This window comes from Neolamprologus multifasciatus, chromosome 23, assembly GCF_963576455.1.
Source record: "Neolamprologus multifasciatus chromosome 23, fNeoMul1.2, whole genome shotgun sequence".
Lineage (NCBI taxonomy): Eukaryota > Metazoa > Chordata > Actinopteri > Cichliformes > Cichlidae > Neolamprologus > Neolamprologus multifasciatus.
The window spans coordinates 5,261,927-5,283,562 of NC_140460.1; the positions used below are offsets into that span (position 1 = coordinate 5,261,927).

At 41.1% G+C, this 21,636-nt stretch overlaps 2 protein-coding genes across 2 annotated transcripts in view; one reads left to right on the forward strand and one right to left on the reverse strand.

The window, feature by feature from the left end:
- The window catches only part of polrmt (polymerase (RNA) mitochondrial (DNA directed)), a 73,279-nt gene extending 68,496 nt beyond the window's left edge, over positions 1-4,783 (forward strand). Inside the window, exon 21 of the mRNA XM_085150207.1 lies at positions 3,961-4,783. Within this exon, the coding sequence (XP_085006333.1) occupies positions 3,961-4,010 (50 nt within the window). The 3' untranslated portion in view covers positions 4,011-4,783. The remainder of the gene's footprint in view (positions 1-3,960) is intronic.
- Positions 338-21,636, reverse strand: part of hcn2b (hyperpolarization activated cyclic nucleotide-gated potassium channel 2b) — a 69,414-nt gene continuing 48,115 nt past the window's right edge. Inside the window, exons 8-9 of the mRNA XM_085150209.1 lie at positions 8,695-19,945; positions 338-8,580 (exon numbers count right to left, since the gene is read on the reverse strand). Of these exons, the coding sequence (XP_085006335.1) occupies positions 18,981-19,945 (965 nt within the window). The 3' untranslated portion in view covers positions 338-8,580; positions 8,695-18,980. The remainder of the gene's footprint in view (positions 8,581-8,694; positions 19,946-21,636) is intronic.

The window sequence follows — 21,636 nt, forward strand, 5'->3', positions numbered from 1 at the left end:
CGGGCGTCTGTTTCCCCGAATGTCCGCAGTTTTCATTTCAATAGAAGGCCCCACTGAATGCGGAGTATAATCTTTACTATAAAGGATCCGAAACGTTTGATTATCAGGTTTCAGCGTGCGTGTAATTAGGGCTGTTCGATATAACGATATATATCGGATGACGCTATAAAAACGTCTATCGTTTCATTTTACGCTATTGTTTGTTTCGTGGTGTTGCAAAATAAACTGTTTACGGTAATATTTTTTCATCGTTTTGATGGTCACTGTAGTGGCTATATTAATTTCTTAAAGTTCTCTCTTTCTCTTATATTTAATATAACCACACTACGGACGGACAAGCGCCTGTTTTTATGCGTTGTCGTTAGCAACAACGACGGTAACAGCATCGCGTGTCCGCTTGTTTATGTTCCACATAAACCTTTCACAATAAAGCTCAAGATCCTGTTGAGACTTTTCAAAATAAACTGAATCACGTGAAAGAGCAGATTATTTACGGATGAGAATTAAAAAAGAGCCGCCAGGTGCTAAAAAATAAACCTTAGACTCAAACGTTAGAACAGGCTTTTCCCCGCAGCACGCCGTGTAATAAATACTCACAAAGAAAACGGCGGCTGTTGCAACTTATGTCTAAAAATGTAAAGTTTCATGCATCGGTTAAAACACTCGACTCCAGCTACATGACGCGCAGCTGGAAACACTTCCCACAAGTCGAGCTGCCCGAGGTTCACAGAATTTACAGAAAATGTTACATTTTTGTGATTTATATCGTTATCAGGACGATAGAATTCTTATATCAGGATATGAGATTTTGGTCATATCGCACAGCCCTGCGTGTAATGAAGAGCATCAGTTGATGAGGTGTATCTACAATTATAAATTTAGGGTTTTAAAAAAGGCTGGAGAGAGAACTCAATAACCTGTGAATGTTTTACCAGCTGGAGTCTGAGTTTGGGAATAACTGATTGGCCGTCTGTGAGAATAATGATGGCTGTCAGCTATTCTGTTTGTGTGCTGGACTTGGAGTTAAGAATACAATTCAATGAATCAGTTGTGGGTGCAGGATCTTATTATCAGTCTCACAGAGCCAATAATTTAAGAAAAAACATAATAAAGACAATAAATTATTATACATGGTTTATGGGGCAGCTTGGATGCCTGTATTGATATCTATGTTAGTTAGTTAGTACTTGATATCAGCATGTTGCAGCTATAATAAGCCTTTTCACTCTTCACTTTTTGTGTCCTTTCCTCAATAATTTATACAGCAGCTCCTGCTGGTGTACCAAACTGTCAGAGAGGCAGAGAGCACACAAGGCTAAGCACAGAGTGCAGGACAGGACCTCATTCAGACCTAAAATTAGCATTCATGTGATAATGGAAAATTTACTTGTGCCCTCCAATTTGAACATTAAAGTTTCACTTAAAAAAACCACTTAAAAGAATAATTTTCGCCACTTCTTCTGTGGCATAAAGGTTGTAGTTGGTCTTTTAGAACAGTTTGCTCAGATTTATTCAATTTTGGATGAATCATAGATTATTTTTAATAATTTGGATTATGCAATGTATTATGCAGTCACTTAAAAATAATTTTTAAAAAAACGTATGTGATTTAAATTTGGCCAATCTGCTCTTCAAGATTATCTTGGTTGCTCACTGGAAGGAAGTGACCGCACTTGCTCTCGTCGCGTGCACTAGGCGTTTTCACCATGGTCTTCAAACTCCTACAGATAGCAAATATAAATGTTCTCATTCAAACAGACCCAAATTCGCAATGGTGAATCAGATTCTGGGATGCGAGTTGACTCTGTGACTGTCAGTTATGCTGTAACATCCTGAGGCATCAGGGGGAAGACATTTAGTGGAAACAACCAAAACTGTGGTGTGTGCCAGTATGCCACTGAGAGCATGAACAGAGCACACTGAAAATGGGTTGTTTTGTGGGCACACCAACATAATGTTCACTCGTTCCTCCTCCTTGACTTCATAGCACTTCCTGAAAATGAAAATCAAGTTCAAGTTTTGACACCCTAGAGCAGGGGTGGGCAATCCCAGTCCACAAGGGCCGGTGTCCCTGCAGGTTTTAGATGTGTCCTTGATCCATCACAGCTAATTTAAATGGATAAATTACCTTCTCAACATGTCTTGAAGTTCTCCAGAGGCCTGGTAATGAATTAATCATGTGATTCAGGTGTGTTGACCCAGGGTGAGATCTAAAACCTGCAGGGACACCAGCCCTCGTGGACTGGGATTGCCCACCCCTGCCCTAGAGGATCCAGCAGATAGTGCAAAGGCACAAGTACAAAGAGGCATAATGGACCTTGAATGGAGTGAGCTAAAAATGGTACCTGTTCTAAAAACGACTCAGACTTTTACAAGAAGTTGGTCTTCATTTATATATGCTCGATCCCTGAACCTTTTGATTGCACCTAATATTTTGGTTTATTACCAAATGCTACGCTGTGATGCCAAACTTTCCCTTATCGTGCAAATATAACAGCAGCTTAACTTTAGCTAATTGTTGCTGTTCTTCATACACTTATTTTAATTTTCAATCCAAAAGTAGCTCACAAATGTTCCTTTAATAAAGTAAACATGACAGCTCACGCTGCCTTTAATGTGTTCCCGTGGAAACTAGCTCTGTGAGAATGATTCTATTGACCCTGTGCACGAGAAAATGCTAACTTCCTGGTTTGAGACCGGATGTGGGGTTGTACATTTCCGGTAGCTTTACTTTGCGGTCAATCGCTACTGCGAAGATATACTCCAAAATCATGTCCAAAACTCGAAAACGGAAAGATCGCGTTAAGTTACAAAGAGCAGAAGGTGGGAACACTCACCACTGTTGTGTCATAAAAATCTAATGATCAATTTTGACGTTTAAAGAGTTTAGATCGATCAGTTGTTTACATCACTCAACACAAGCAGAACTGCATTACTGCAGGAGAAGACACATCGTCCACATTCAGAAGCACATCTCTGTATAGTGACTGGTCTTATGATTTAAACAGGCAAATGTTCAGCATTCAAACTACAGGTGAACAATAGTCAAACCAGATGTTTCCCCGTTATGTCGATATCAGCTAGTCAAGTACACACCTACACAGCATGTTAACAAACCGTGAAAAAAGCCACACAAAAAATGAATGATTGCTGGTAACGGTTTCTATACATTAGTATGTACGAAGGGTATGTTGTGACTTACCTTCAAAATTACAGCGGTCCCTCGCTATAACGCGGTTCACCTTTCACCTCGCTGTTTCGCAGATTTTTTAGTGCAAGTTTGCATGCTTATTTTTTTTTCACATTGTGTCCTGCGTCCTGATCGCTGCAGACGATCTCCTCTGTGACATCTCTCCTATACAGTACAGAATCGCTGCATCAATCGCTAGCAGTGTGACTCTGAAGTGCAGTACTGTATGTCCACGATGTCCATGAAACGTTTTGCATCGTCAAAAAATAAAATTGGCTACTTGATTTCACCTATCGCTGGTTAATTTTTAGAACATAACACCCGCGATAAACGAGGGACAGCTGAGAAATATAACATTTGAATCCCTTTTCTCTTTTGCTCTGAGGCGCGGGGAAAAAATATGGACAAGTCGATGAACATCGTTTACAGATATATTGGGTAAATGCCCGAGACATCTATAGAAATGTAAATCGCCGCTTGATTCATTCATTTCCTTAACTTGTTTTGGACAGTAAACAAGGCGCGAATAGGACACCGGAAACAAAGCTCCCCACAGGAGGAGTGCACATAGTCAATTGGAGGAGATGGTGCTCATGTCTGCACTTTTTTAAATAATATAAGAAATCCGTGTTACACAGCAGTTTTTTTTTCACCAAATTCAGCAATACTATGTGGTACTTATTTATTTGTTTTTATGTAGGTCATATAATTTGTATAACTACTGTCCGGTGACTAAATGCGCTCTGACACATTGCGTCCTGCCTCTCCAGGTGATTTTGATCTCCATCGGGTGAAAGAATCTACTTATTTCTTCAGCTGAGAGCTTCGTGAGAGCGAACCAGTAGAAGGAGATGAGTGGAATTGACAGAGTGCAGCAGGGAAGCTGCAGGCTCCAGGGTCCCTACCGGCTTTGTCTTCCACAGACATGAGGACATTGATCCAGCCGCACCCTGCCTGCCTCCTGGTCCTCAGCCTGGCTGGAGCTGTCGGAGGCGTACACAGCGAACTCGCCTTATTAACTGACTTCTAGACTGATGGGAAAATGGTGGGATACTCATCCAAGTGAAAAATGAAGGAATAAGCGTTGGATGGAAATGCTAAGACTTCAATTATGGAAAAGTACCTCTCTTAGTAGATCTACCTGGCCATATTCAGGTTTGTGGGAGTGTGCGAGTGTGGGTGGGAGTCAGTGAGTGTGTTCATTTGCTATACTGAATATAATGTGAACTGTGCCAGTCTGTTCATCACTCTAATATTTTTGCTACTCAAGCAAAAAAATTCTACCTACAGAGTATTATTGTGGATGATTGTGTGTGTGTGTGTCTGCTGGTATCATGATGTAAAGATTTCCACTGAGCACTGACCTGCCTCTGCAGCCCCTACCTCTGAATGGAAACATTTTGTCTTCTTCAGAAGACGTTTAAAGAAGAGACATTTGAAAGATGTGTTTTACTGTAAAATGAGTGTAAAGGACACAGAAACCAAGATATGGCCGGACGAGTCGGGGTCTCTGAGATGGAGCCATAGTATTCTCGCCTTCTTGGAGTAACTAAACACTTGACGGTTGCAATAAAATAAACATGCTTCTTAAAATGTCTCCTTACTTATTCAAAGCTTCAGTCAAACATTTGGTATTCTTAGCGTGCTTAAACAGGATGAATCGAACCGCCTGTTATTTAATCGTATCTGCATATTTCAGTGCTGTCGTTTAGACTGTTAGATGAAGGCCTCCTTTTAGATGTACCACAAAGGCTTTGCAGGCTTCACTAATCAACTCAGATCTTATTTTTCTGGGCCAGTGCCACATGTAGAAATAAAAATAGCAGAAGTGCTATCTGATCATTGCTGGAAACGTTACAGCAGTTTCAGACAAAAGGTGCCATTGATGTTCAAAGGCAAATGTAGGCTCAGCCAAACAAAGCTGGCTGAGTGGCAGTGTAATGAAATGGAAATGATCTTTGAGTAGTGTGTGCTGATTGCACTGCAGGTTTTTTAGCATGTCATTTGTAATTTAATGTAATTCGATTTAATTTCATAGTAAGGCTATAAAATTAATATTTGGTGCGGTTTTTGGGGATGACAATTAATGCTGAGTACTATAAGAAAAGTTAGTTAAACATTTGTCTTTTAAATATGTGTGTGAATTTGTGTGTGAATGGGTGAATGGCTGAATGTAGTGTAAATCAGCGGTCCCCAACCTTTTTTGCGCCACGGACCGGTTTATGCCCGACAATATTTTCACGGACTGGCCTTTAAGGTGTCGCGGATAAATAAAACAAAATAAAACTAGTACCGGTACCGAAAAAAAAGAAAATTTATTCATAACACACGTGAAAAGACCAAGAAAAACTGAGTAAACGATAAAAACGATAACAAAATAACGCTGAAAACCGATAAAAACCCTGAAAACTATACATTTCACACCTGAGCCTAAACTCTCGCGGCCCGGTACCAAACGACTCACGGACCGGTACCGGTCCGAGGCCCGGGGGTTGGGGACCACTGGTGTAAAGTGCTTTGGGGTCCTTAGGGACTGAGTAAAGCGCTATACAAATACAGACCATTTACCATATTATTAGAAATTATTCTCAAACTGGTGGGTGCAGAGCCGCTGTAGGTGAGGTGTATCAAATAATCAGTAAAACTAAGCTGAATATGATTTTTCAGGGCAAATATGAGTTTGATGGTTGTATGTGCTAAACCTCATTTACTAAAATTCATAAGAAAAAGTTTGAAAACCTCTGGTATGACCAGGGCAACAAAAGGTTTTAATTTTGAGAAATGAGCATGTTTGCTGTCTTGTAAATGGCATTAAGCTAAGCTAACCTGGTGCAGTTAGTTTTTTCTATAGCCAGCACACCTTTAGAATAAAAGTAAAATCTACAGTACTGTGCAAAAGTGTTGAGCCACGCCTCCAATCTTTAGATTTTGCATCCAAGGCACCAGACTTTCTGTAACTTTTTAAAGTGGTCTGAGAAAAACTTCTCAGGGTCTTTAAAAGTTTTACTTTGGACACTGGTTGCTTTTTAACTTATTTTCAGTCCAATCCTTAAGTTACTTAAGTAAGAGTAATTTGGATGTTATTTCTATAGCACCTTTCAAGATAAATGTCAGAAAGTGCTTCTCAGCAAAATACCAGAACAGAAAACTGAGTTAAGCTCTCAGATGTAGAGTTCCAGAGTCTGGGGGCCACTGTTGTAAATGCTCTGTCTCCTTTAGTTTCAGTTATGATTCACAATCAGTAGACCCTGATCACATCACCTCAGAGAAATCTAAGGACGTAAGGATGTAAAAGTTCACTGTTGTAAGCTGGTGCTTGTCCATGAAGAGCACTGAAAGTCAAAACTTAACATCAATGACTCATTCAAGCATAAAAACACCTCAAACTCAAAGAATAAAGCAGTGTAATCTGGCAATTTACCAGCTGTAAAATGGATCCTTGGGTATTGTTACTAGTAGTTTCTCACAAAAACATCACTAATTCTCATTTATTTAGTTCAACCTATGAGAAATGCCAAAATTAACAGTTTGGCAGGTATAGAATCGTATTTTGGGTGATTCCCAAAGAGCTATTAGATGAAAACTTGGCATATATTAGCCTGTTGTGCATTGTGTCCTTAAAAAAAAAAAGAGTAAACTGGACAATGTTAGTTTTTCACACCTTAAATTTCATTTTGTCTACAGCATATGAACAGTATCTGAAAGTCATGTCTTTCAGAAATAGGAAAAAATGTCAGCAAAGACCTGACACAGAAGCTGAGAGAGCTGATCCATCTACTGTTTACTGAAGCCTCATCAACAGGATTCAGTCACAGTGCAAGAGTGGCTGTCAAGAAGTCATTCTTAAGAAAGAGAAATGGGGAGAAAAGGCAAAAGAACTGGACTGCAAGTCAGCGACAACACGTCTGTCAGAGTATAAGAAGGTAAGATAAGTGAGAGCCGCAGCGATCTGTTAAACAATGTGGCTGCTCTGTCGTGGTTTTGGCATTTCACTCAGTGGCGTTAGAGATCTCGTCAGAATTGATGGAATTACACTTCAGTACCATCTGAAAAAGAGTGATTTGCACCGATTTTATTTGTCATTTACTCATGCTTTTATTGCACTTACAGTGCACTGATCCCAAACACACTGCCGATGCAGTAAAAGCATAACTAATAAGATAAACACACAACGAAACACTGCCAATCATGGATTGGCCTCCCCACAGACCTCAACATCAGTGAAGTAGAATGTAAACATGCTGCCAGATGGAGTGAAAGGCAGCCAGCATCCAAAGAAGAGCTTCAAGAAGTTCTCCAAGAAGCTCGGAGAACTATTCCTGGTGACTACTTCAAGAAATGACAAGAAAGCTTCCTAAGAGAGTTCAGGCTACGTTGAAGATATTATGTTGAAGTAGGTCATACAAAATGTTGGCTTTCAATCTTGTACAAACTTTAGCTTATGTTCAGTATTTCCAAGCATTTTTGCACACGTATTCAATGAACTGCTTCAAGACTTTTACACAATTCTGTGATTCTGATTTAACTGTCACGTTTTTTATTGATTAATAAAGAAAGCTATGATTTTGACTTTAATCTTAACCTGATGCACACCAAGCAAAGGTCTCTATTCAGCAGACATTAGCCCAGAGCTGCCTCTCCTTTCCTTTGATATTTTTTTTTTTTCCAACTGGGCTTCAAGGACGGAGCTCTCTCCTGTAAAGTGCTCTTAGGATCACACATACTTAATACGTATCATGTTTCACAACACGACTGCCTGAAAAAAAGTCTTACTTGACCTGAGGTCAGCACCAAGGAGTGGTCATGAATGAGCGCCGCATACCAGATGCCTGCGTGGGATGTCTGACTATAGTATAAACTTTAAAATTATTACTCTACAACACTAAAAATGGTGGAACCTGTTAGCAGGTTACTGTAGAGGGAACAAGACAAGGAACAGACATCTGTTTTTGTTGGGAGGAGGTGTGCTGTTTGCCCGAACTGTGGATGACTTTGGCTAAGGGAGTGCACAGGATATTGAAGATGATATTACAGCTGACGGGTAGCTTGATGGGCCTGTCGTGTTGTCTCTCAGGTGATTCCCTGGATGTTTGCTGTTAGATACTTTGAGCTTCGCTGGTCAAACCTGCAATAATGGAGCAAGGCTTGAAGCAAGAAATAGTCAGGTAGCTTCCATTACAAGCCTGCATAAGAGAATATATGTATTACAAGCAGATGTTGGGGCAGATGTTTGACAAACCCTTCACGTGAAGGCCTCTCTGTAGGGATGGGTATGGTTAAGTTTTTATCCGATACCGGTGCCAAACCGGTACTTTTGAAACGGTGCCGGTGCTTAAACGGTGCTCAAACCGGTGCTTAAAGAATGGAGAACACAAAATTGGTCCAAAAACCTCTCATGTTCAGCTGTTTTTTTGTAAAAAGATAACAATGTTAGCCTTTTCTGCAGCTATGGGGCATATATGGTATGAACACAATAATGGAGAACACAAAATTGGTCCAAAAACCTCTCATGTTTAACTGTTTTCCACTTTTTCTTTGGTCATTTTAGCCTTTTTGGCCAGGGTGAAGGGAGTATCTGCCACCAAACAAGAAGACAGGCACATGTAACTATGAGGATGTTTGCTAGTTCACCTTACATGCATTAATGTAATAACGTGGTTAGCCTACTCAACGTAAATTACACACGAACAACATCAAGCTACTCACGCAGAGAAGAACGGCTGCTGCTGCATCATCATCCTCATCATTTCTGCTACACTGGCAGGGCTAGGGGCCAGGACTCTCCTCTTCGGGTTTTTGGGGGATGTTGCTAACTCCGGGTCCGATAACAGGAACCACACCGCAGTAGATGCGCTCGGTGTGAGGTCTCGCAGCAAGCTATCAAATACGGGGCATTTTTCGGCTTTTTAAAAAAACCGCTATGCGTCGCCAAGTGTTTCATCGGATTTGAGGTGTTACCTCCTTTGACAGTATCACAGTATCACCTTAAAGCACTTGTTGCAGCTGCTGAGTTTGCATCTTTTGCTGTGAAGTACAGCCAGACTTTTGACGCTTCGCCTTGGGCATTTTTAATCTGTAGCTCTGCTCTAAAAGAACGTACGTACCTGGACCCGCCTACTATCCTCGGAAACGTAAAATGATTGGCTAGAATCTAAAGTGTATCACAGCTCAGGAAAAAAAAGCACCGAAAAAAAAGCACCGAAATGTGCGCTGCTTTTCGGTCTGGTTACTACCGTTTATGTCAGAACCGGTGCCATCATGGCACCAGATACCGGTACCCATCCCTACCTCTCTAGAGAGATTAAAAGGTAGAGCATAATCTTTAAGATTGCACATATGTTCTTTTAATGTACACGAAACAAGATTCTTTAAGCGCCTTATTTTATAGTCACTTTTTAATAATCAAACCTCTGCTAGCAAGTCTCAGAACCTCCATCTAATTCCAATCTGGTTTGTTATAATGCTTTAACCAGATGCTGAATGCTTAGGATGCTTATTTCATTCATTTACATAAAGGTGTAAATCACTGTATTCTGTTTTTAATGATATTTTAGGCAGTTTCACAAATGTTATGGAAACGGGAAGGGTATTTGTGAATGTAAGGAGTCGCTGAGGTCTGCTTTCTGTTGGCAGTCCAGCTACAGTAGATTAGAGTTAAGTGGGGACTCTAAATTGGTGATAAGTGTGAAAGTGACTGGCTACATTAGAGCTGTGATAAAGTGAGGGCCTATGTGGGGTGTTCCCCTGTCTCACACTCTAAGCATTCTGGCATAGTCTCCAACCCACCATGGCCAGAAATAGAATTAAGATATATGCATAGAAGCAATAAAACATTAATTATTCAAAAAATCTTAAATCCAAAAACTTCTAATATTTATCACAGCCTACCTTGAATGTACTGTATGTCACTGAATGTAGAAGCACCATCAGACATCAGTGGAGGGCTTTTACTAAGCTCTTTATTCTAGCTGAAGCATCATCAGAGAGGAGACACCACAGAAGTGTTGGTCGCTATCTGTGAGACATGCCAGACCTGGAAGCCACTCTTCGATAGCCGCACCACTCACTTAAACCGGGAGGACTTTGATTTCCTTGCCAGGCTCCTGGGCTCTCCTCGTCTATCTCCCAGCACTCAGCAGCACTGGCAGGGGAGCACACTGTACAGACAGCCCTTGTGGGAGCAAACAGGGTCGTAACTCTATGATAGCAGGGGAGAGGAAGCAGAAGGCACCGCAGGGACGGGGGCTCTGGTGTTTAGGAGACGGGTGGTACGGTGTTGGCAAGTGTGTGTCAGGTATATTAGTATTAGTTGGTCTGACCTTTAGTCTGGCTGACTGGTGCTGATGCATGCTTAACAAACAGCAATTTTCCTGTAAATTTCAGATGGAAAGAAGTAAACCCTCCGAGGCTTCTTTAATCATCTGCATGTCAACCTCTAAGTGGCAAACTCACACGATAAGTGTGAAGTCTATTAAATTCCCCCTTTGGAGACCATGTGTCTCAACACTGCTGGGAAAACTGTGGCTTTTGAAATGGCACTCCAAAAACGTCTGAGCAAGGACATCAAGAAGTAGAAACTTTAGTGATTTCTGTGCTTGAGAGTTTTTGAAGGTTTTCAAAAAGGTTTAGATTACTCGTTTAGAATTTTAGAATATTTTGTCTGCAAAAAAATATGAAAAAGTAAGACACAAATTCATTATTTTATTTACATACTTACTTTAAACAACTGAATATTGTTTGATCACATACAACTGTTCTGTGCCCACTAATCATACAATTTGACTTAAATATATTTCCACCGGTTCTGTTCATAATTTTTATGGACAGGATTTCTAGGCGCAGCCAAGTGGCGGAGGGCTTTCACTTCGGTGGCCTCAGAATCTCATCTCTGCTTTTCGCGGATGATGTGGTTCTGTTGGCTTCATCGGGTGATGTCCTCCAGCTCGCACTGGAACGGTTCGCAGCCGAGTGTGAAGCAGCGGGAATGAGGGTCAGCACCTCCAAATCTGAGGCCATGGTTCTCAGCCGGAAAAGGGTGGAGTGCCCACTCCGGGTCGGGGATGAGTTCCTGCCCCAAGTGGAGGAGTTCAAGTATCTCGAGGTCTTGTTCGCGAGTGATGGGAGAAGGGAGCCGGAGATTGACAGACGGATTGGGGCTGCAGCTGCAGTAATGCGGACGCTGCACCGGTCCGTCGTGGTGAAGAGGGAGCTGAGTGTAAAAGCGAAGCTCTCAATTTACCAGTCGATCTACGTCCCTACTCTCACCTATGGCCACGAGCTGTGGGTAGTGACCGAAAGAATGAGATCGCGGATACAAGCGGCAGAAATGAGCTTCCTCCGAAGGGTGGCTGGCCTCTCCCTTAGAGATAGGGTGAGAAGTTCGGCCATCCCGGAGGGGCTCAGAGTAGAGCCGCTGCTGCTCCACATCGAAAGGAGCCAGCTGAGGTGGCTCGGGCATCTGACAAGGATGCCTCCTGGGCGCCTCCTGGGTGAGGTGTTCCGGGCATGTCCCACCGGGAGGAGGCCCCGGGGCAGACCCAGGACACGCTGGAGAGATTATATCTCTCGGCTGGCCTGGGAAAGCCTTGGTGTTCCCCCGGATAAGCTGGAGGAGGTGGCTGGGGAGAGGGAGGTCTGGGCCTCTCTGCTTAGGCTGCTGCCCTCGCGACCCGGCCTCGGATAAAGCGGATGAAGATGGATGGATGGAAGGATATTTCCACCTTCCTTGTGCTGGATGTCTGTTGCAGCTGACTTTGCATTTTTGGCCTTGCTCCCTGCTGTTTTTATGGAGCGCTGTGTGTAAAAGTTCATCCTGCACCAAAAACAAAACGAGACATATCGGCATACTGATGATACAATCACATTGAAAATGTATCAGTGAATCACATGGCACAAACTTTTTAATCGTATAGACATGGATTGGATAATGTGCTGCAGTTCAAAGTGAGCAACAGAATGATGAAGAAAGGTGCTTTAAGAGACTTATTTGGATAATAATGGCTTGTTGATGCCAGATTTCAGAAGAGAAAGGTCAAACTGCTTCATAAGAAGTAAAAAATAACTCAAGTACCCACTACAACCAAAGTATCTAGAAGAGCATACCTGAACAAACAACACATCAAACTCTGAAGCTGATGGGCCATAGCAGCAGAAGACTACACTGTGCAGCACTCCTGTTAGTATAATTCACCATGTCCCAGAGCTCATCTCAAACTGGTTTCTTTAACATGACAGTAGGTTCATTGTACTCAAATGGTCTATAAAGTCACAGCATTTTGGGAAGCGGTGGGACAGCAGATTCACATCATTGACTTGTTGCTCACAAATCTGCAGCAACTGTGTGATGCTAGTTCGTCACTATGGACCAAAATCACTGAGGAATGTTATGAACACCTGTGCATGATGAATCAAAGCAGTTCTGAAAGAAAAAGGGGTCCAGCCTCAGCAAAGTCTACCAAATACAGTAGCCAGTGAGTGTATACCATAGCTTGGATTTAGGGACCATAGCATAAAATAATGATACTATATAATGTTCTATAATTTTGGTTGTTGGAGGCTCGGGTAATTTTTTTGGTGGTGATGGGGAAATCAATTTGTGTTAGTATCTTGTCCAAGTACGTTTACCAGTGATTACTTACATTACACGCTCCCTTGATCCTTTGCAACCTTTAGCTCGTGCAACCAAGAATGCACACAACTGAGACTTCAACTCTAATTGACATTGACCTGTTAACATTATTGTTGTCTATGATTAATTACAATAATTACTTTGCATAATGGGACTTGTTATTCCTGTCTCAGGTGTTTATCTAGATCAGAGACTTGCAGGGAAAGGTCATGCAGAACAGCTGGGTAAGCTTTCCTTACCAACTGCTTAAGTCCCTCTTAGGAGATCCCCACACGAGCTGCGAGAGCATTTATATTAAACACAGTCTTCTAATGTATATTTGTATCAGAAACACATTTGTAGTTCAGTGGAAGTCAAACACCGTAGATGGAAAAACAATATATTAGACAGGTAGCATTTATTGATGTTAATGAATCTGCCTTTTAATCGTAAGAGACTACCAAAAGGGAGCACACCTCAGCACAAGCATTGTGTGGGATAAATCCTTCATGCTGAATGATATCTTGCATAATTAAATAAATATTTGCACAGGTAAATGTTCCTCTTCCAGCCTGTAGTCAAAACGCTCAGAATGCCACCAAAACCACAAGTAAGCTGAAGTCTAATATTCACTATATGACTGAGCAAAAGATTTTTGATGATCGCTTTCTGTTTTCTAGAAGGTTTTCTGCTAAATCAGCTAGAAAAGCAGAATAAGATGGATATTAAATCTGTTAAAACACCCCTATATGTAGGTGATCATTTTTTCAGAATAACCTTTATTTGAATTGTAAATAAAAACTTTACTTTCAACGTAAAGTTTTTGTTACAGGATCTTCTGGACAGATTTCTTGGTAAAAACACTAAGATCCCTGTAATTTGGTACATGCCTACTTCCACATACAACCTGGATTCATCATGAGTTTTTCAGACCAACATGTAGCCAGCAAGGTAGGTGGAAGTGCAGCAGGAATCAATAACCCCAAGGTTCATGTAAATTATTGATAGTTCCCAAATGCTCAGAAGGAAAGGACTAGGTTGAGTGGCGCAAAAAGGACTAATAAACATCACATTTCTGAAGAGAAATCTTAACCAGTTGTGTTTTTAAAATAAAAGCTACAGAGAGAGAGAAACTAGAGAAAGGCGTTTAAATTCGCAGAAAAAATATTGCCGTGTTTTAGATGTGAACAATCAATAACAGCTCTGATAAATGAAAAATACCTTCAAGACCTACAGCGAGCAGAGACAATCTGCTTTTACTGTATTAAGAAGCTCTGATTCTATTATAACGCAAAATTATTGACTCTTTGCATGTTTGTGCTTTTCTCACATGCTAATCTAACAGAAATCACCTAAACATGAGGCAGTGGAATCGTACTGTAGTCAAATACAATTTATTGGTTTAACTCTGTAGTGGGATATATGTAACAGTGACGTTTGCATTCTGAGGAGCTCGCATTTTTACAGCCACACACAAAGAATATAGTATATGTATGTGGAAACTACCATATTTGCTAGGCACTAGGTATGCACAGTAAATGTTAGGACACATGACAACTGCAGAGTGGCTCGATAAAAGAAATTCAGGTCCCTGACTCAGAAACGCCTGCACTGCACTGTTGATTTTTCTTAAAGTGACGGCTGGAGATTGTCGGTTTGCTTCGAGGGAGTTTCCCAGAAAAGAGGTTGTCTACATTTGTCTGTAGATTTAAGGTATTGATTGGCTGTAAGTATTGGCTTTGTACCGAGTCACTGTAATATTGAAGGTTGTTAGACTCACAAGTCAGGGATCTGACAACAAGGAAAGAAATAATAAACCATCAAATCCCATAAAACACAGAAACAGCCAGTATAAAATTTGCATCATATATTTTTACCTTGTAGTTGCTTATTGGTCAGTAAGAGTGAAATAATCCAAACTCGTTCGCATAATTGTACATCTACGATAATGTCGATGACACAAAATCATATCGTCGCTCGGTTGTTATAAACAGCCCTTGTAGGTAAACATTTGAAACACCCCGAATCACCACGCATTCCTCCTATTGATGACCTCAGAGAAATAAAAACTGGAATGGTAGATACTGTAGTTTAGCGTCAGAGAAGCACTGAAGCTAAGAAAAACGAGGCTCTGTGAAGAAAGCACAAAAAGAAGCAAATACAGACGCTTCTGTTGCTGTTTCCACTGCCGTGTCTGAGCGTGCATGTGTGTGTGAGCACAGCTGACTTACCAAAGCCTTGAGCGTGTACTTAAAAAACCGAACAGCTGAGTTTTTGTAACATTTACATAACACTAAATATGTTTGTAAAGTTGCAGAAGAAGTTTGAAAAAAAAGTGCATTTACAGGATTGAGGGGAGCACGCTATTGACTCATCAGGGAAAAAAATAACCCCAAAATGCGCTGGGAAAAGAACCAGGATTTGCAAGTTGGCTGGGGTGTGACATTACAAAACTAACTTAAAACGCAAACAGTGGAAGAAACCATGCAGACCTCACAGCAACTGGCACGTGAGCAGTGTTGGGGAGTAACGGAATACATGTACCGCCGTTACGTATTTAAAATACAAAATATGAGTAACTGTATTCCGTTACAGTTACCGTTTAAAAAGGTGGTATTTAGAATACAGTTACTTTGTTGAAATAAATGGATTACACGGCGGTACTTCCCTGTTTCATATTGTGGCGGGTCAGGCCTGTTTGGGTTTCGTTTGACAGCTACGTTCTGTTGTTGCAGGTGGCAGCGTTACGGTTGCCATGGTTACAGGGCGACGCTCTCTCTCTGCGTGTTTCCTGGGTGAGAGAGGCCTTTTTGTTGTTGTATTGCTAAGCTAATAGGCAGAATGCTACCGGTATAGCTCTAAAGAATGTAGCATCATAGGCAGTGTAGTCCGTGCTGCAGGGAGAATGGACCGCCATACACGTTATGTGTCTGTGAGCGAGGGAGGGAGAAAAAGGAAAAGTACGAGCTGTCATCGAGCAAAAACGGGAGCTGGAAGCATGTAAATATAATAATAACCACTGCAGCCAAGAAGAGTGCCTGACGAGCCCAGTTGTAAGTAAGCTATTAAGACTCGACTGTACACCGTGTTCGTGTTTTCCTCCAAAAACAATAAGTTCCGTTGGAGCAGCCTTTCAACTCCTCTCTCTGTCTCTCGCTAGCAAAGTTCACCCAGACAACAAAGTAAAGCTATTTTTCAGCTACGAGACGACACAGAACCCACCGTATTAGCCAGAGGTCCCTTTACTACGGTTCGGAGCCGCGGACCTTCAGTAACAGTAATAAATCACAGCAATAGTACATTCATGTAGTTGTAAACAGCATGATAATATATTAAGTAATCCAAAGTATTCAGAATATGTTACTCTCATTGAGTAACGTAACGGAATACGTTACAGAATACATTTTGGGGCATGTATTCTGTATTCTGTAATGGAATACATTTTAAAAGTAACCTTCCCAACACTGCATGTGAGTTTATACAAACTCTGTGTGGTAACTGTAGAAAAACAAGCGATACATCCTCTGTAATACAAACAGCTTTTCTCTCCTTTAATTATTATTTTCAAGTAATATCAGTTCATACCAGATGATAATATGCATTCTGTCAGAGATTACAAAGAGATTCTTTTTTTTTTCAAACATTTTCTTCATCTGTTTTTTTTTTATAGCAGATCTACATTTACAGTAAACTAGGTTACATTAATTAATAGTCTGGTTTACATGATGCACACTATGTTTACACATAGAAATACCATGTCTGTCAAGTTAGTTTGAGTGGACAGTAAGCGCGGTTTAAACGTATCTGTTTTCAAAGACAGATGTTCAACAAATTCTCAGTAAAGTTTGGGAGCGCAGTCTAAAATATGAAATATTGCATCTTCGTTAACACCTCGAGGACAGAACATCATCTGCATACAGTGGTCATTCACTCCGTTTCAAACAGTTATTGCTTCATGTGATAAACATCACTTTCAGACAATAGGACTGAATGAGTGTTGTCTGATTTTTATGCTAAATCACTGTGAGGTTTGCATACAAAAGAATCGCAATCTTTGGAACTTTGGTTTCACTATTTCCACACTTAATTAAAACATGGGGTTTATTTATAATTATTAAAGTTGAGCTAGTAATATCTCGTGATATGAGTAAAGGTATTGACTCAGTCTGGTTTACTCTCTTTCTCTGTTCCCCCATCATCCTTTACTGTGTGCTTTCCACTAGAGTAAAAATATCTATAAACTAATTTAGTCACGAAATGCATTTCCTGTCCTAACAGAGTGCCTCCTGGAAACAATGTGAAGTTCAGCAAAATACCATTCTCATAACAAGCCTCTATTAATTATTTTGGAGTAGCTAAATAGGTTCCACAGGGCATAATTTGGGGATAAAACAAAAGCACAACACACCTGAAAAACACGATACAAAAATACTTATAAACCTTCAACTTTGTCCCGTTCAGAACTCTCAAGGTGGATAACAACGGCTGGACTGAAACTAAACAAAATGAAAATGATCATAGGAGGGGAACTCATTATTGGCACTGTATAATGAAATCCAATTGAACGAGAACAATAACAGTCCCAAACAGACCCGGGGGATTCCAATTTCCACACTCATTACCCAGTAATGGTTCAGGCATTAGTGAGATGAGGTGAATAGAATATCAGGTCCAGGAGAAAAGGTTCCCTTCCTAATGCTTTTGGACACAAATTGCCAGTATTCCATGACCTCTTATTGAAGCCGTAATGACAGAGGCACACTGCAATATACATCCTGCAAAGTATCGGCACAGTCCTTGGCTGTGGACCAAAACCGTAGCATCGGCAGCGGCATTGAACTTCGCGGGAGTTTCATTATCGGTGTGAATTGACTTTGGCGTAGTGACACATGGCCCAAACTGCAACTAAAGGAAAGTGAGATTAGGGGTTAGGAAAAGAATGAATTTACATTTTGATGAGGGAATTTACATTTTAACTATAAAATTTATTTTACTTGGCTGGCAGTGAATTACAATTTGTAAGGTTAAACAGAACATTTTCACAATTGTGGGATATTACCACTTACATGACTTTAGTCCATAAACCTGCACTCCAGGGGATGGTATGTGTTCGTCAAGCTCAGGTCCTCCATCAGAGGCCATGTATATGTAATTAAAAGGAATTATATATTTACACGTCTTTATGATCTACTTCTATGATCTACTTAAAGCTGCATCAATCAGTTTGTAGCTACTTGAGGGCAAAAGTCTGACGTCACTTACCTTAGAAAGTTGCTCACATGAGCAATATTACACTACATATTATTGCATCACAGTTCTTTTTTACTGGGATGCTGGTTAACTCTGTTTTGGTCTCAACAAGGTCATTAAAACATTATTCATCAGCTTGTTGCTGAATTTGTCTGTTGTTCATTTCAATATTAATCATTTGCTAGAAAAAGACTGAACAGTACCACAAACTTGCAGGTGTTAAAAAAACACCTGATTAGAGTCAGTGCTAATTTAAAGTACAGTGATTAATGCAGCTTTAAATAAAACAAACAGGCAGACATATACTGTGGAAATCAGTGGCTTGGCTTGAAGAAACAATACAATCGTAATTTCAGCATTGAGGATATTAACTGTCTGTGATCTGGGACTTATTTATCTGAGTTAAGGGCTATCAGATCTTATTAGTCTGATTTATAAAGTCAAAGTAGACTGCTTTTAGACTGTATACCAGCCAACCTACTGAGAAAATCTGCTCAAATATAGCAATAAGATCCCACTAAAGTGCCAACTTCCGATACTTTAAGCACATCCCTGAATTTCTTTAACTCTCATCCAACCCCAAGTTTGCATAAAATGAGGTGAAGGAAGGGGTAGTGAAGCAAGTTTCCCGTGTGTTGTGGATTATTTTGTGAATTAAAAACACTACTGTACCATTACCAATCTGTGCAACTAGTACTTCTGTGAGTAGAAACATCTGAGTGCTGCAATTTTAAAAGTCACCATACCGACTTTATTATATTAGAACGGTCGCCTATCAGATTCTCCCTGCTGCATCTCATTCGACATTCATACGATCGGATAGTCAAACTGGAATAAAGAGAAGAGGAACTGTAGGAGAGATAACAGAAATCTCCCCATGTTCCTGTAGTCAAGATCCTTGTTGAGTCACTCTCCAAGTGTTTTTAATCACGTTCACAAGTTTGAGGATAGCCTGGATTTGACTTTGATGTGGTCTGTCTCAGGAAGGCTCACTAAAGAGTCCTTCTTGGGGAGTCCCGATTCTCCCAGACCAGTTCCCACTCCTCCTACTGCTACCCCTGCAACAGGTGCAAAACCATGAACGGAACCGGGGAGGGATGCTACAGGAAAGGCCCCAACAGACATCTGGTGTGGGAGAACCACCCTGTGTGGTATGGCGCTCCGGATGCCTGTGTGACCCAGTGGGGTGTGAGGGGGCTCGATGGAAGTAGATGAGACTCGTGTAGATTGGGGTGGACTAGGGACAGCTGGTTGTCCCATCTCGTGAGGCAGTGAAGGCTGAGAAGCTGACAGTGCCCTGGCATCTTGGCTCAGACTTCCCATTTGCAAAGAATGGGTGCTCTTATGTGTGCTGGGCCTGTGCACGGGGCTGGCTATGTGCTGCTGGACTAGAGAAAGCTGTGAGCCTGAGGTGGGACCAGCCAGGGCACTGGATCCATACTGGAATGATCGCCCACCGACTGCTAGTGGGCTTTGGACAGGGGGGCTGGACAGGACCGGAGGAAAGGCACCAGAAACAAGGAGTTGAGACTGAAGTGGAGAGGCTGAGACAGGGCTCGATACACTTTGCATCACCTGAAATCTCCTCATCATCCTGGGAGACTGCAGGTTACCCAATCCCACAGAGTTTCCTTGCATGGGGGGACAAAAATTCATGGCTACAGCCTGCTGGAGAGTGGCAACTGCTGAATTGTGGGCGGAGGAACTTGGAGGCGTAAAGATCCCACCGGTCAGTGGAGGCGTCATGGACATGGCCCGTGGGCGTGGCACATCCACCTGTTGAACCATCTCCCGATCATATTTAACTATCTCCTGGATCATCTCGTTCTCACGATTGTTGAAAACACCTGAGTTGAGATCATGCTGAACTTTGTGCATCAGGATCGAGTTCTTCTTGCCTGTAAAGACATGGAAACAGGAAGAAGTGTTGCTATAGCAAACAGAAACAATGCAAAAAATGAAAGAAAAAACAAAACAGACTTTAATGCTATATTTCCATACCTTACAATTTGTTAATAATATGCTAAACAGAAAAAAGCTTAATTTACACATATATACTGATATAAACAGATATACTGCTTGTATCCATTTTTTGCAAACAAGCAATCCAAGACTGATGGACACACAGACACAGACACACCCTCTGCCTACTACAGGGTAATGCAGAGGTGCAGGCAACCATTATTTCTGCAGTGACCTCAGTGCATATGATGTAAGAGGGAGCATTTCACTGACAATATATTAGCCCTACAGGAGAAAACACTATTTACTTCTACGTATTTCTAACGGTCCATAAATATGTGCAGCTAATGGACGGCTATTGAAACTGCTAATTTAACAGGTTATCAGTAAACAGCACCAACTGATGCCTTTATTGCTAAATTTGATGGTCGCAAGCATCATAAACTGCAAACAAGAGATTAGTGAAACCATCTGAGGAAAAGGTCTGTGTCCCAGTTTATATGGCACGGGGAGTCTCGCCTTGTGTTTGCTGGCAGATGCTAACAGGCCACATCCAAATCAGGAAGCCAACCTCTGATTTTTATGTGAAAAACAGAAAAAACAGAAGAGAGAAGCTGAGCTGCCAGCAAAGCACTGAATCCAGCCTTGCCAGCTCAAAGCACAGCTGGATGCAACGCTGGATGAGTGGCCCCAATTTCAGAAGCAGTTGCACAGCCGACTTGAGGCTTTTCCCCATCATCATCTCAGCTGTGAGTGCGGTGGCCAAAAACACGCACTTGAACAAGTGATGTGTGATCTATTTTCTTAGCAGAAGCATACACTTGGTGAAGTAAAAAAAAACAGCCACGTGATGAATCCGACGCTAAAAACTGCAATTTGTCCACATTATTTCATAAATGTGCCAAGGAGAGAGGACACAGCAAGGAAAGAAAAATACAGTATATGCACTCTGATCTACAGTAACATGGAATGCACAGGGCATGAATCAATGACTTAGAAACCATCCCAGCTTGCACCAGTTCATTCCTTAATTCAGTTGTGTGTTATAAATTCATGTGGTGGTCATAATGCTTTAAAATATTTTATTATTATTAACCTTTATTTAACCAGGAAGATCCCATTGAGATTAAAAACCTCTTTTTCAAGGGAGACCTGGCCAAGATAGGCAGCAGCAGGTGTCTCACAGTTACAGAAAATTACTCAAACACAGGCAGCAACAACACACATGCAACAATAAGTGAAAGAATACAAATAAAATAAAATAAAATTCAAATAAAAATAAAAGAGTCAGTTAAAATGACAATCAATCTAATTAAAACAGTTGCATGTTATTGACTTGGCCTCAAGGATTCGTAGTTTAGATTTAAAAGCACTTAATGAAATGAATTCAGTCATTTTCCTTCTGCAGTTTGTTCCAAGCCGAGGGTGCTAAATGGACAAAAGCTCTTTTACCAAGTTCAGTTCGGGCAAATGGAACAGAAAGCAACAAGTAGCCATGCGGACGAAGAGAATACCAACCAGCATGTTTCATTAGAAGCAGGGAACATATATAAGAAGGCAGCAACCCAAGTATCGCCTTATATATAAAACTGTATAGATGAGAGTTCCTCCGACTTACCAAAGCAGG